At 50.6% G+C, this 12,991-nt stretch overlaps 7 protein-coding genes across 7 annotated transcripts; 4 read left to right on the plus strand and 3 right to left on the minus strand.

The window, feature by feature from the left end:
* Window positions 1–1,085: 1,085 nt before the first annotated feature.
* EV420DRAFT_1619329 (fork head domain-containing protein) lies at window positions 1,086–3,312 on the minus strand (the record flags this gene model as incomplete). The annotated part of the gene is made up of 7 exons (XM_060475459.1): window positions 1,086–1,954; window positions 1,993–2,353; window positions 2,412–2,559; window positions 2,651–2,736; window positions 2,810–2,909; window positions 2,974–3,137; window positions 3,169–3,312. 7 exons carry the CDS (start codon window positions 3,310–3,312, stop codon window positions 1,086–1,088), a joined length of 1,872 nt encoding a protein of 623 aa, XP_060333634.1.
* Window positions 3,313–3,429: 117 nt separating this feature from the next.
* Window positions 3,430–4,266, plus strand: EV420DRAFT_135258 (mitochondrial 18kDa protein). Its single transcript, XM_060468968.1, has 3 exons — window positions 3,430–3,702; window positions 3,750–3,970; window positions 4,018–4,266. Exons 1-3 carry the CDS (start codon window positions 3,547–3,549, stop codon window positions 4,157–4,159), a joined length of 519 nt encoding a protein of 172 aa, XP_060333635.1. The 5' UTR covers window positions 3,430–3,546; the 3' UTR covers window positions 4,160–4,266.
* Window positions 4,267–4,584: 318 nt separating this feature from the next.
* Window positions 4,585–6,379, minus strand: EV420DRAFT_135279 (uncharacterized protein). The gene has a single exon (XM_060468970.1). The coding sequence runs from the start codon at window positions 6,292–6,294 to the stop codon at window positions 4,621–4,623; it is 1,674 nt and encodes a 557-aa protein (XP_060333636.1). The 5' UTR covers window positions 6,295–6,379; the 3' UTR covers window positions 4,585–4,620.
* A 628-nt stretch (window positions 6,380–7,007) lies between these two features.
* Window positions 7,008–8,417, plus strand: EV420DRAFT_1619331 (short-chain dehydrogenase; the record flags this gene model as incomplete). The annotated part of the gene is given in 10 exon segments (XM_060475460.1): window positions 7,008–7,031; window positions 7,094–7,119; window positions 7,168–7,406; window positions 7,511–7,739; window positions 7,890–7,943; window positions 7,999–8,015; window positions 8,070–8,139; window positions 8,159–8,181; window positions 8,243–8,284; window positions 8,353–8,417. 10 exon segments carry the CDS (start codon window positions 7,008–7,010, stop codon window positions 8,415–8,417), a joined length of 789 nt encoding a protein of 262 aa, XP_060333637.1.
* Window positions 8,418–8,639: 222 nt separating this feature from the next.
* Window positions 8,640–9,381, minus strand: EV420DRAFT_1619332 (uncharacterized protein; the record flags this gene model as incomplete). The annotated part of the gene is made up of 5 exons (XM_060475461.1): window positions 8,640–8,725; window positions 8,780–8,954; window positions 9,013–9,166; window positions 9,220–9,296; window positions 9,346–9,381. The coding sequence occupies 5 exons, from the start codon at window positions 9,379–9,381 to the stop codon at window positions 8,640–8,642; spliced, it is 528 nt and encodes a 175-aa protein (XP_060333638.1).
* A 209-nt stretch (window positions 9,382–9,590) lies between these two features.
* EV420DRAFT_1640203 (protein transport protein Sec22) lies at window positions 9,591–10,472 on the plus strand (the record flags this gene model as incomplete). Its single annotated transcript, XM_060477070.1, has 5 exons — window positions 9,591–9,674; window positions 9,733–9,842; window positions 9,897–10,048; window positions 10,108–10,266; window positions 10,318–10,472. 5 exons carry the CDS (start codon window positions 9,591–9,593, stop codon window positions 10,470–10,472), a joined length of 660 nt encoding a protein of 219 aa, XP_060333639.1.
* Window positions 10,473–10,769: 297 nt separating this feature from the next.
* EV420DRAFT_1640204 (uncharacterized protein) lies at window positions 10,770–12,987 on the plus strand (the record flags this gene model as incomplete). Its single annotated transcript, XM_060477071.1, has 7 exons — window positions 10,770–10,993; window positions 11,043–11,057; window positions 11,118–11,211; window positions 11,264–11,328; window positions 11,382–12,315; window positions 12,365–12,567; window positions 12,600–12,987. 7 exons carry the CDS (start codon window positions 10,770–10,772, stop codon window positions 12,985–12,987), a joined length of 1,923 nt encoding a protein of 640 aa, XP_060333640.1.
* Between the last annotated feature and the right edge of the window lie 4 nt (window positions 12,988–12,991).

Raw genomic sequence — 12,991 nt, forward strand, 5'->3', positions numbered from 1 at the left:
GTTAGCGCTGAGACCCCGATCACAGGGCTGACTCCTTCCTTTTCGAGCCAGTTCATTCGGGGTCTCCACGCACGTTGGTTTCTTTACCGTAACTCTTTCCCTTGCCTCCACCAGGACAGCAAATGAGGGCAGCCACGATGCTCTGCTCCTTATTCAGCACGGAATTTTGCCTGTACTCGCTACTCCAGCCAGTAGCATTAATTCTTCTGGTTGATGTGACGGAAACAGCTCTTATCGATGTCGGGCTCAAGTTCTTGGTTCTTGTCGGTGGTTCATCTGATAACGCTAGGCGCAGTGCAACAATACACGATAACCCACCCTCGCGATGTTCACGTATCGGCTCCAATTCGACGGAAATTAACGAAGATACCGGTCATCTGCTACTTCGGTCAATCGTGTCTCACGCGGACTTGTTCATTGTACTCGGGGCTTATAGCACGGGTCTATTCGAAGAGTTCATTCGGGTCCACCAGTTCAAGGATTAGGCGACTTCGAACAGAGGATTTAACCCTGTTATTTACGTTCGTCATCTTGGCGATGTACACGGCGAACACATCACGGCACTTGATATGGCTGAACCTTCTGTGGCCCAAACCTCTCAAGATCTGGTGGCGTTGTACTTTGTGGGCCAGGTCCGATGCGACAATCACTGATCCCATCTAAATGCCGATACTCAAATGCATGTGTGTGATTACTATGTCAACCGATATAAGTGCATCCACTTTGTTAGCCGTGCAGGCAGCACTTTTACACCCAATGATCCCACTTTGGATGCAGAAGAAATCATGCATCTATCTTCTGTTGCCAGTCTGCGGGTCGTAGCGATTTGTACAGCAAGTTGCTTTGACGATAGAGAGTGGGATTATGTTAGCGGCTCTTTCGGAATGCGATAAAGCCTGAGAGAAATTAGGCCACTGCGATGACAGAATTCATAGGTTGACGTGCAAGCTATCTACTTACTTACGAAGGATTCTTCTATGCCAGAGTGTACAATAAACAACATATTGATACATCAATATACAATGAAGTAACGAGCGACGTGATATCAGAAAGCCAAGAATAGGAATAGGAATATACAAAAAAGCCTAGGTGGGAGGTACCATCGTAACATCCGGACTAGGAACGGACAGTGAAGGAGCGGATTCTTCTACTCTCCTCTTCTTCGGTGCAGGTCCTTCGTCGTCAGAGCCATCCACAACAACAATAGGCGATCCAGGTTCTGTTGACGCTCCACTGACAGGCGGTGGGGGCAGCTGCTTAGTATCTTGCACTACCGCACTGGTACCCCGAGCAGGCAACGGCGCAGTTGTGAATGGAGCAGTCGGGTTACCATTCGCATCATCTTTCTTCGACTTCCCGGCAACTTTCCCTCCTCTTCCCCGTCCTCTCGCAGCCTTTCTCTCACGGGCTCTCCGCTCTCTCATTACTCTGATCATATGTCCGGCCAAAATTTCCATGGCTTTCGCTGCTCCCATTCGCTCTAAGCTGGTTAGAATGTCTCCGGTAATGCTACTGAAGACCTTGGGATCCAATAATAGTTTGCCTTCGTGATATACCATATATCCTTCCTTCGCTGAATTGTTTGGATGAGAAGGCGAATAATCTTGATGAGATGGGGGAATAGGGCCAATAACAATGGGAACGGGTATATCTGGTATTGCAGGAAGGGACCGTAGAGGTGACAGGGGGTAGCGATGTAGCCGATTTCGAGGCGATCGCGGTTGCTGTAGGAGAGAGTTGAAGACTGCAGGAACTGGCTTGCTTGTCGGAGTAGCAGGTGCAGGATTAACAGATGCTGACGGTGTACTGGTCGTAGTATTCGGGGTGGTCGTGGGTGCTGCGGTAACAACAGGTATTGTGGCTACCTGCGAGTGCATCCTCCAATTAGATTGAGTCAGAGCTGCGTACGGATTGGGTCCACTCATAGGTGTCCCAGAATAACCCTGATGTTCCACTAGAAGTGATAGTATGTCCTTGATGGTAGGCAAAGACTCCGGTAGTGCCTGGGACAGCTGGTGGAACAGTCTTTCCCGGTAATGGCAGTGGAATAGAAGTCAACTGGAGGAGGTAAAGCTGAGCCCTTTGTATCACCCTTGATGCTCCGTTTCAATGGAGGCTCGGATACCGGCGCACCCTTCTCCTTCTTTCTCGCAGCTTTGGTCTCCTTGTCTCCCTTCCCCGTACCCGACTGCATTCCAGCGGCGGCAGCTTGCTGCGCCTTTGCTTCCTGTTCCTCGATGATGTGCTGATGCTCCTCATCCAGAGACCAAAAGAAACCCTTCCCTCGATCGCCTCCACACCTCTCCATTTTCTTGAATGCACGACTGGAAGACAGGTTGTGTCGCACTGAGCTCTGCGAAGAACAACATAGAATCAGCATAATTACATTTTTCAATGTATAAAGTACCCACCATCCAGGCATTACCATCGGTATAGCGATAATAGTCAAATTCATTCATTATCCATGTGCATATCTCCTGGAGTGTCGCCTTGCCATCTAGAGCCTTAATGGCACGGTATATTAATTGTGAAGTAGGTAAAGGTAGGTTTGGGAGGTATCTCGTCAGGTCTGGGTTTCTCTTTGAGGGCGAGAGTTGTCGGTAATTCAGCAGTGTCGCTTTTCTTGCGTTTCTTGGCTGGCTTCGTCGACCGCGTAATAGCATTAGAATTAGGTAGCTGAGGCTCCGGCGGCGGCGGTGGTAGCTTAACTTCTCGAGGCGGAGGCGAATGTGATGGCTGGGAAGAAGGAGGCGATATCGACGTGATATCAAGAGAGGGTGAACGGGGACGATTGATGGATGATTTGGACAGATGATGATGGTGAACTTGGTGAGGGTGTATCGTCTGGTGGTGGCGGTGGTGGCGGCAAGACGAAATGAAAAGTGCGAGAGGCAATTTGGATCTGGGACCTAGATAGAATCGTGAAATAGTGAGATTAGGGCCTCGTGTCGGAATAGAAGGCGGAACTCGCACCGTTCACCAAGAGGAGCTCTAGTTCCGCTACCGGACCAGACGCCATCTACCCAAGCCCCATTGCGTCCAATGACAACAAGCACGAAGCGGTCCTCCTCTTCGTCGTACTCTATCCTGGCGTGAAGCCGTGATACGCTCTTGAGAGCACCAAGGTCCACATCGACCTGGGCAAGATCCGAAGGTGACGAGGACGACGTCCGCTGCATTAGGGTTGGGACTACATCGACGACCGATAGTGATTGACAGAGTCTGGATGTAGAAAGTGAAATTCGGGAAGACAAGAGAATAATAGGCGGATATCTTCTTCGGCTGGGAAGGTTTATCGGCAGCCTTGGACATTAGCAGATGCTGATGCTGGATCGTGTCTCAACGTCCATAGCGTTGCTCGTCCTGTCGTAGGTAAGTAGTCGTCGTCGTCGTCGGTGATGGCCGTCCGTGAAGCACGTTCTACGAGAACAGTCAACGGAAACTCAGAGGGCCTGGCACACATCACGTGATGTACGGCAACGGTAAAAACGTTTCTTTTCGTTCCGCCGTTCCGCGTCATACGGTATCTTAGCTCTAGACCCGTTCATGTCGCCTACAGAGTCCGTCACCGGGGCCATAGAGGAAGAGGTCGACCACCTCACCAAGGACAACGTCGACAGTACTGACTCTGACATTCGTTACCTCGCGTACGGTGCTCGACTACGAACCGCACTTCGGGCCTCTACTCGGTATATTGCCTATGTACGCGTCATTTGCCTCTTAAAAATTATCCGCAATAACTTCCGTAGACAAGCGATGTCGGAGAGGCCTTTAGACCAGTCGTGCCGCCATGGGTAGTGACGGCTGCATACGGCGTTTCGTGGCTCTATCTTGGCGGGGACGTTGCATACGAGTCCTATAAGGCCCATCGACGGGGACCTTCGGCAGTCGAGGCGGCTCACTTCTCAGAGCCGACGAGATTAAGTCTCGTTGCAGTTCAGCGGGCAGTTTTCCAGTCGATTGCATCGATGTGGGTATCTTATTGTTATCTGATATGAATACTTAGCATATATGCAGGGGTCTTCCTGCACTGACCATTCACACCATTGTTAAACAAACGAAGAAGGTCTTCGTCAATGTCCAGAATCCTAAACTGAAGGCATGGGGTCCGACTATGTCCGGTCTTGCTGTTGTTCCTGCTCTGCCATATCCTTTATGACCATCCCGTGGAAGTCGCGACGGACAGGGCGTTTGACTGGATCAAAGAGAAGCTGGCTGAGGCGGGAACACGCACAGGGAAAGGGGATAAGGAACTATGATATACGTATGTTTTAACGCCGATGATCTACCATACATCTATGCGTTGATCCCCAATATTTACTAGTGCCGCTACCTGCACATGCACCGCTCCCCGTATGCCTGCCTGACGTGAATGCCTGATTCCCTGTGTACAGTTCTCTCTCTCTGCCTATCTCTGCTGGGCTTATCTGAATTATCCGGTCTGCTCCGAAAGACAATAATATCGGAGGAATTCGACCATCTGGCATCTTTATATAGTCTGGCGCCTTCGCTACTGGCAGCTCACCAGCCCATTCAGCCCATTCTGTAGATGCTTCTATCGTCGTTGTAAACCCACGCAGTTATCGATCGCTCCAGTGCTTCGTTTGCATATTCAAAGTTCTAATTTTCGCCTACACTATACAATATTTGGTTCCCGCCTATAACGTTTACAGAGATATTCAATCCTTCCTTTCGGAGCTCTATCGCATCCAAACCCTTGATGAACTCGTCATACCGAATGATATGGTACTTTGAGGGCACCGATATATAGACCCGGACAGACCTGAGTCTATTCACTGCTGATCCGCCAGCGATATTCCAGCGATCCCGGATCATCTCAGCCGTCTTTCTCTTCAAGAAAGTCACAGGTAGATCGTGTGGTACATCCCACTTCGGCGAGCCTTGCAGCGTGATCGTCAGCGTATGAAGTTCAGGCAAAGGTATCTGCCTATCCTCCCTGATTCGAAGATATTTGGCCACCGTGGCAATGAATTCGTCTGCTTCGAATTGCCAATGATTCATCTCGATGTGAAGCTCGTTCAGGTTTGATGTGCGTCCTAGCACGGTGATGAGGTCATCGCTCTCCATCACGTCGGACAGCATGAGTCTGCGTATCGAGCATCCAGACCTGTTGATCAGTGCATGAAGGTTTTTGAGGGTGGAATATCGGCAGATGTCATCGAAAGACGCAGCCTTGAGACGGACCTCTTCAAGATTCGGAAGCACGAGTTTGGTCAATGCGCCAGGTGTGCATACGTGTAGAGCACGGAGGGTGTTGTGCTGGATCATTGCATTGTTACTCGACTCCCTCAGCTCGGTGTCGAAGCCGTCGAGGTCGTATTCCTGCAAGTTGGGCAACAAACGGAGAGGCGCGAGATGCTCTTCAACCGTATTGCGATCGTACCACTCTACACGAACGGAGACCAGTTGCTGATAAGGAAGAAGAGGGTCAACGTGTCCCATTCTCGATAGCTCGACGTTGCGCAGATTGGGGGCCACTTCGAACGCATCAAACGCTGGAACAGTACTGCTCTCGATCCAACCTTGAATCATCCCGAAACTTAGCGTCTGTAACTGATCCAGTTTTCCCTTCGCGTCATTGAATATCGGCAGGTAAGCGTAGTCGTCTACCTGGAGGCAAACGTTTTTCCAGCGTCGAGACTGACCCACAAGGACTCGGAGCAAGTCGTGATTGAGCTTTGTAGCGACAGCCTCTTTGGGATCGACCGGTTTTGGCCATCTCTCTTGGACGGTGTTCCTCTCCTTCTCTGCATCGAGCAAATCGTCGTAATCAAAGGCACAACGGATGGAGAGTAACTGTGTACTGGATCGCTCCAATGCTTTTTTGAGCAATTTAACGGGCTCTCGGGGGATATGACGGTTGTAGGAGAATCCTCTCACCAGGAGATTCGACCACAATCCTGTGTTTGTATCGACAACCGTTTGCCACTGGCTACAGACCCGTCGCAGACTCCATAGGTTTGATCTGTTGCTGAAGACGTCAACATGCACCTCGTCGGCGTTGGTCCAGTGGAAGATCTCGAGCAGTATTTCGGACGGCACATGACGTATTGGAGCCACGACCGTCTTGCAGTCTAGGATTATGCGGTCTAAAATATCCTTGACGCGGAGAAGGTCGGCCAGGTTATTCATAGCTTGAGCCAACACAGTTTGCTGGACTTCCTTGACTTGTGCTTCGGTGGGGGGTTCGTTCGACTGGAGAAAGCGCTGAAACTCGACTGGCCAAACCATGGGCAGGTTCTCGAGGAAGGTGCGATTGCTAGTCTCTGACATAACTGAAAGCCATCTAGTTAGGAGAAGCTACAGGAACTCGGGGATGTACTCACCAATGAATAAGTTGTTGGTCCAGGATAGGTCTGAGGGTTTTGTGTGAAGGTTGGAATATCGAGCAAGACGCAGGTTTCTCTTACTTATATCGTGGCATTGTGACGGTGCCGGATTTGTTAACAATCCTCAAGCCAAATCATTATACATGTACAAGCTGATCTGAACAAAGCAGTATATGTAGCATCGGTCAGAGCGCAGGCTGTGGCACGACATCGGTGAATAATGTCTTCGGTCTTCTGGAATATGGCCACCGCGTGGGTTCTCCTCGTACCAGTCTACAGGACCTAGTTTGAGCGAGGGCCATCTGGCACTGCCGATTTTTCACCTCTGACCTTATTGTTGATTCCTATTCATTTTCCGCTTTCTCCATCTAGAGATATGTATAGCTCAGCTGAAGCAAGGACACCCATCGCCAGCTTGGTCCCTCAAAGACAACTTTCCGCCCTTATTCCGACGCATTGTGCATTCAAGACAGCCAATTTCAATGTGTACTTAGATTGACATGTGAACTTGTTTGTGTTCGCCGAGGCAACGCGACAATCCACGATCGATCGGATAGTGGGTGAATCTCAATCCCAATAAGGCAGAATACTTATCTCGGACTCCCGAACGGCGACGCTTCATCACCTTCGTTCTTCTCCCACCATCTCTGACTCACAATGCCTGGCCGTCTTGAACACAAAGTCAGTCCTTGAGTACATCACCATCTGAAAGAACTTGCTTACGAGATAGGACCTTCCGTTAGGTCGCTCTCATCACCGGTGCTGGATCGTGAGCTTAGAATAACACGCGATTTTCTTCATCTGACAACTCGTGCAGAGGAATCGGGTTGGAATCATCCATTCTCTTTGCCAAAGAAGGCGCTAGCGTCCTCATGACGGACATCAATTTCGAGGCCGCAGAGAAGGGCGCCGCATTGATAGCGACCAAAGTTCCCAATGCCAAGATTGTAACTTTGAAAACCGACGTCAGCAAGGAAGAGGACATCAAGGCTGCCGTAGATAAGGCCGTGAAGGAGTTCGGTCGTCTGGACGTGATGGTGAGCTATGATCCGGATAGTAATACGTGATTCTGACGTTTCGCCGGTGTTAGTTCAATAACGCTGGTCAGTGCATCACTATTTGCTCACCTCTAAAGAGCCGGATCTTATCTCTTCCGTCAGGAATCATGCACCCGGCTGATGATAATGCCTTGAATACGGAAGAGAGGATATGGGACCTGACGATGCAGATCAATCTGAAGGGCGTCTGGTGGGGGTGTAAATACGCCATTCTAGCTATGCGCGAGAACCCTACAGATGTTTCCAAGGGCCTACACACGGGAGGCAGTATCATCAATACAGCAAGTTTTGTCGCGTTGATGGGGGCCGCAACTCCGCAATTAGCATGTAAGTATTTATACTCACTTTGCTTCCCATCACCACTAATTTATGGATCCCTAATTTAGACACGGCATCTAAGGTTCGTTATGTGGAGTGGTTGCATCATTGCACGGTGTAGGTTGATTTGTTCCACCTAGGGTGGCGTTTTGGCTATGACCAGGGAATTAGCTATGGTTCATGCTCGTGAAGGTATCCGAGTGAACTCCATTTGCCCGTAAGGAACCTCTTCTGCATACCGTGGCGTTTCGGAGCTGACCTTGTACTTATAGAGGACCTCTCAAAACTCGTGGGCATTATTAGTGTTTTACTTGCCATCAGATGTCTGACTGCGGCGCCACAGCCCTTCTTATGGACTTCCTCAACACCGCCGAAAAGCGGGACCGTCGTATGGTGCATCTGCCTATGGGCCGGTTTGGAGAGGCCATTGAGGATTGCCAAAGGAGCGCTGTTCCGTAAGTTATGCCTTGGTGTCAATGGACGATTCTATGCTGATTATTTTTAAAAACAATGCAGTGGCCAGCGACGACAGTAGTTATATGACGGTAAGAGTCTTAAGTTGGTGGAGTCACTTAATAATGTGCGTTTCAATAGGGAACCGACTTTATGGTCGACGGAGGCTTGAGCCTCAGCATACGTAACGCCTCTTGGAGAGCAGATCCTGCCGCCTCCGACAAGTCTTACCAAGTAAGCTTAATACCGTTGGCGCGTTTGACGAGAGATGCTACAAACTCGACCAGTTAATTAAGTAGAATCGCGATCAGATGTAAGGCGAATAACAATTGTTAGTACATAGATTGTACAGACCTCGATATTTTCATCTTAGGTCACTTATTTTGGTTGCCCACAGTCGCTTGCACGCTTCTTAGCACCATCCTCCTTCCTAATTCTCGTTACTTCTTTGTTGATCTCGTTATTGATAGCGTTTGTGCAGCTCAGGCCGGTAGCCGAGCTTATAAAGGAGTTCCAGATGCACAAAGAATGGAGCAAGCACGGCAGCTGCAAGCGTCCTGGTTAAACACGAGCTAAAATCCTGAGAAAATTTGGACACACCCCCGAGGATATTGTCGATGAGAGCTGGCGCCCGTTTCTCAGCAAAACCGTGGCCAATGAACTGTGCGATCCAAGCAAACGCGTGAAATCCACCAGCGATGGCCATATGATCTGGACGATGTGCGAATTTAAGGGCTGACAGAGTTATGAGAGCCATTTCAGGAGTGTACATCAACTGAGACACGTTAAAGCTCTTGTATCCATTGCCAAGGGAACAAAAGAAAGAGACGCACTGCGGCCAAGGGTTCCAAGGTATAGTAATAAAACAAAAAGGCGCCAGCGACGACCGACGCCCAGTTTAAATCAAAAGCGAGGTAGTCATTGAAGACGATGTGGATCGGTGGGAACATCGTAGATGGAAGGTTCGTACCCATGACCAGTCCGGTCCTGAATGTGTGAAATGAGATGGATAATCATTGGAATCGACGACGACGACACACCATAGGATCATAGGGACGCATACCATGTGAATGGCGACATTAATGGGATTCCTATGGTATACACCGTAGAACGTGAACTAGAGCTGGTGAGGCAGAGAGCAAGACAGAGGGAGAGGGACGGCATACCTGCTTGTTGATGTCGAATATGTCTGCAAGATACATGATGGTGGTCAAGGAAAGAGGCGCATGATACGGCAGAGTCGGTTATACGCTTCCGGCAGTGCAAAGCCAAGCTGCATGCATTCAATTATGGATCGCCTTCTTTTTCAAATTCCTGAATAGGAAGGTCGCGCACGTGGCGTATACGTGGCACGTGCTTTGGCGTCTTCGTGTCTCCGTGTCCCAGATCAAAGTTCCACAGCATTTGTTGTATGCTGCTTTCATGGTCCGCTTCTACCATCATCGTGAGGGCCTCTGATTCCCTTCCTCTTGCTGCCAGCGTCGATGACGAGCAGGTGAGTATTTCGGCGTGCCTTTGTGGGATGAAACCTGGACAATAATACCATCCAACAGACGGAACAGGCCTTGCAGGAACACAAGCAGCAGTCCAAACTAATCTGTCGCCGAATAACGCCCAACTCGGAACCTCGTTGTTCCATTGAAAGTGGCCAATACACACTACAGTGAGTAGCAATCCCTCGGTATACTGTGTCTCGACTGAGTTATGTCTCTTCCAGTTACCTCATCGCCGACAATGTCATATTCCTCACCATAGCCGACAAATCCTACCCCAGAAAACTCGCCTTTTCATATCTCGACGAACTTTCAAAGGAGTTTCGCTACAACCTATGGGCCGAAAGTGGAGTCCGTTCGCAAGCCCTACGCCTTTGTAGGCTTTGGTACGCGCTGACTATGTTGCTTACCGTAAACTGGCTCAACGGGACCCAGACACGTTCATGTCGAAAACAGCACGGCTATACCGAGACACGCGGACAGCGAATGCTGCAGCATCCGGACTCGATAAGCTGAATGACGATCTGCAAGATGTAACCAGAATAATGACCAAGAATATGGAAGAACTGCTGTGGAGAGGCGACTCGCTAGACCGTACGTGGAGTTTCTACTAAAACAATACTGCTTGCTCAAGTTGTGCTCCAGGCATGTCCCATCTTTCGACGTCACTTCGTTCCGAATCGGAAAAGTACCGCAAAGCCGCGAGAAATATCAACTGGCAAGCGATGCTGCGACAATATGCGCCCGTGGGTGCCATCGTGCTAATATTGATCATCTTTGTATACTGGAGATTCTTTTAATGGACGCCCAAGCTCCACCTGGCATAGATTAGCTGCATATTGTTCCTTCGGTATTCATATCTATTATTTTGGATTCGTCTTTGCTTTCTGTATCATACGAAATACGTGTCGACCACTATCCAAGTTATCGTGCAGGGAATTCAAGCCTCGAATTGTCATTTGCTCGTGACCATCATTGGAATTAGAAATTAGATAACGGGATCTAGGGCATAGTCCAATTAGTATCAGCCTTCTTCAAGGGTACTAGGTGTCGTTCTTTCTTCCTTACCATCTCTATCCTATTGGCGGTTCTCTGCAATGTACCGCGCCCCTTCGCCTTACCGTGCTCCTTCGCCGTACAGAGCTCCTTCACCATACAGAGCCCCGTCTCCCTACCAAGCCCCGATAACCCCTTCGCCCTATAACAACCAGCTCCAGGCCTACCCGACCTCCAATAGCAGTCAAAATGTCCCTGCTGCAGGCTCTATCACCTACACAACGTCTACATCGAACGATGGACGTCTCATCTACCATCCTTTCAAGTAAGCCTGTCGCCAGTTCACTTGATGGAGACTGATATGCAGCCTACAGAGCCGTCCCAGCGAGGTTTGTCTCTGTTCAGGTCTGAAAGGAGTCCTCCTAACACTCGATCTTTGCGATCATCAGCTACAAGACACCCAACGGCATCGTAACTGGCATTCAGTGGATCCCCGCGGAGGCTACTCAGGTTTTGCCGCCGGGCGCTCAACCGGCTAGTGAGGTGGGCGCTATCAGTGTCAGGCATACAACAAGGTGCTCATTGCGCTCTCCAGGATTTCACAGAGTCTTGGCAGCGTGGTGCTCTCGGTCCTGGCGACCGGGGCATACTGAAAGACTGGTGAGCCTCCTTACCCTCATTCTACTGATTCGCACCCCACTCATTTGAGTTAGGCAACGGTCTGAAGAAAAACGAAGGAGAAAGGAAGAGAAAGAATCCTCCAAACTGCTTAGGGAGAAGGATTACCTAGCCCAGGCTCGCCGCGATGATCGTGACGATGAGCTACGCTATGCCCGTGAGCGAGATGCCGTTGCTAGGGAACGCCGCAAGAGCTTCAATGCAGGCGCTCCTGGATCCCTGGCTTTCCCTACTTCTGGCGCTCCTGGTTATGCTGGGTCTAGCGGAGCGTACTACCCTGACGCACCCGGCGGCGTCCCTGCAGGCGCTTATGCCACGACAGGTTCCACAGGCAGCGCCTATGGTCGTGATCGAGGCGCCGCTGGCCTGGCAGACCAGTTCTCCGAGCTGAACATTGAACACGGAGGTGACAGCGTCCTCGGCCGCCCGAGAAAGTACAGTACGCACGAGCCCGCCGCTGAGAGAGCTCGTAAGCAGAGCGGAAACTTTGGCCCGGGTGTTCCTGGATATGCAAGCAGCGGCAGTTCATCCTATGGTGCTCCTGCAGGACCCTATGGCCCTGGAGGAACTCGAACAGGATACACGGGTGGGCCCCAGTATGCTGCTCCTACTCCAGTTGCGGGAGGTTATGCTCCTGGCCCTGGTGCACCTTATGCAGGTAGTAGCTCATACCCAGGAATGGAGGGAAACCTGGGCTCTCGTTCCCGTGCCGCGAGTCCCCTTCCTGGTGCCATGGCACCGACTGCCGTCATGCCCACTGCGTCCCCTAATATCGGCTTCGCCAACGATCAACAGCAGCTCGCTGCCCCGGAAGGTTTCTCCAGGCCTATCAATGCCGCTTGTCCCTACACACCTTTCGATGCTTTGAAAATCCAGGACATGGATGCTTTCTTGGAGCATATCCCTCGTATGCCTGCTGTTCTTCAGCCGCATGACGTTTACATCGAGGACTGGGCTCGTTTCGTGCAGGTATGTGTTGGTGATAGTCCCTCTGTCGTCTTCTAACCTTCCTTTATAGGATTTATCCCTTGCCTGGGCTGGCAGGCTTCCCGTTCCTGGTGTGTCCAACGCTACCCACAAGCCCAAGAGGGCTACCCTCAGTGCAGATCTCATCGACTTGTGGAATGCATCGTTCTTCGTCAGTCGAGGCATCGAAGCAGTCCTCTACAAAGGCCGAGAAAGACGTTCAGGGCCTAATGTAGGTGTCGCCGACTTGCCGTTGTACTTGTATAAGACGACACGGCTGATGATAGCGACTCTACATCTTCATCCTCTTCTGATTCCGAAGTGTCTGCAACCGAGCGGTATGAAGCCGCTCAGGCTGGATATGGTGGGATGTATGGGCGTGGGGGCTATAATCAAGATATCTTGGATGCTAGACGAAGGCGTGCCGAGATGAAGGCTGAGAAGAAGAAGAGGCGAAAGGAGAAGAAAATCCGACGCAAGGAGAAGGCTAGGGCTAAGAATTATACCTTGGTTTTGACGTGCATTCCTGCCGGTGTGAACCAAGGCGCCGGCGCTGGTGCGATTCCTCCCATGGGCGGACCCGGCATGATGCCAGGTGCAGGATCGATGCTGCAAGGTGGTCACGCAGGTAGTTTGGGAGGTATCGGAAGCATGGGGGGAATTGGTGGATACTGAACTG

The sequence above is a fragment of the Desarmillaria tabescens genome (assembly GCF_030435595.1).
Source record: "Desarmillaria tabescens strain CCBAS 213 chromosome Unknown EV420scaffold_10, whole genome shotgun sequence".
In the NCBI taxonomy this organism is placed as follows: domain Eukaryota; kingdom Fungi; phylum Basidiomycota; class Agaricomycetes; order Agaricales; family Physalacriaceae; genus Desarmillaria; species Desarmillaria tabescens.

Coding starts and splice junctions, on each gene's coding strand:
- EV420DRAFT_135258 (XM_060468968.1), top strand. CDS start 3,547: ATGTCGCCTACAGAGTCCGTCACCGGGGCCATAGAGGAAGAGGTCGAC. Junction 3,703..3,749: donor CTACTCGGTATATTGCCTAT/GTACGCGTCATT, acceptor TAACTTCCGTAG/ACAAGCGATGTCGGAGAGGC. Junction 3,971..4,017: donor TTCCAGTCGATTGCATCGAT/GTGGGTATCTTA, acceptor GCATATATGCAG/GGGTCTTCCTGCACTGACCA.
- EV420DRAFT_135279 (XM_060468970.1), bottom strand. CDS start 6,294: ATGTCAGAGACTAGCAATCGCACCTTCCTCGAGAACCTGCCCATGGTT.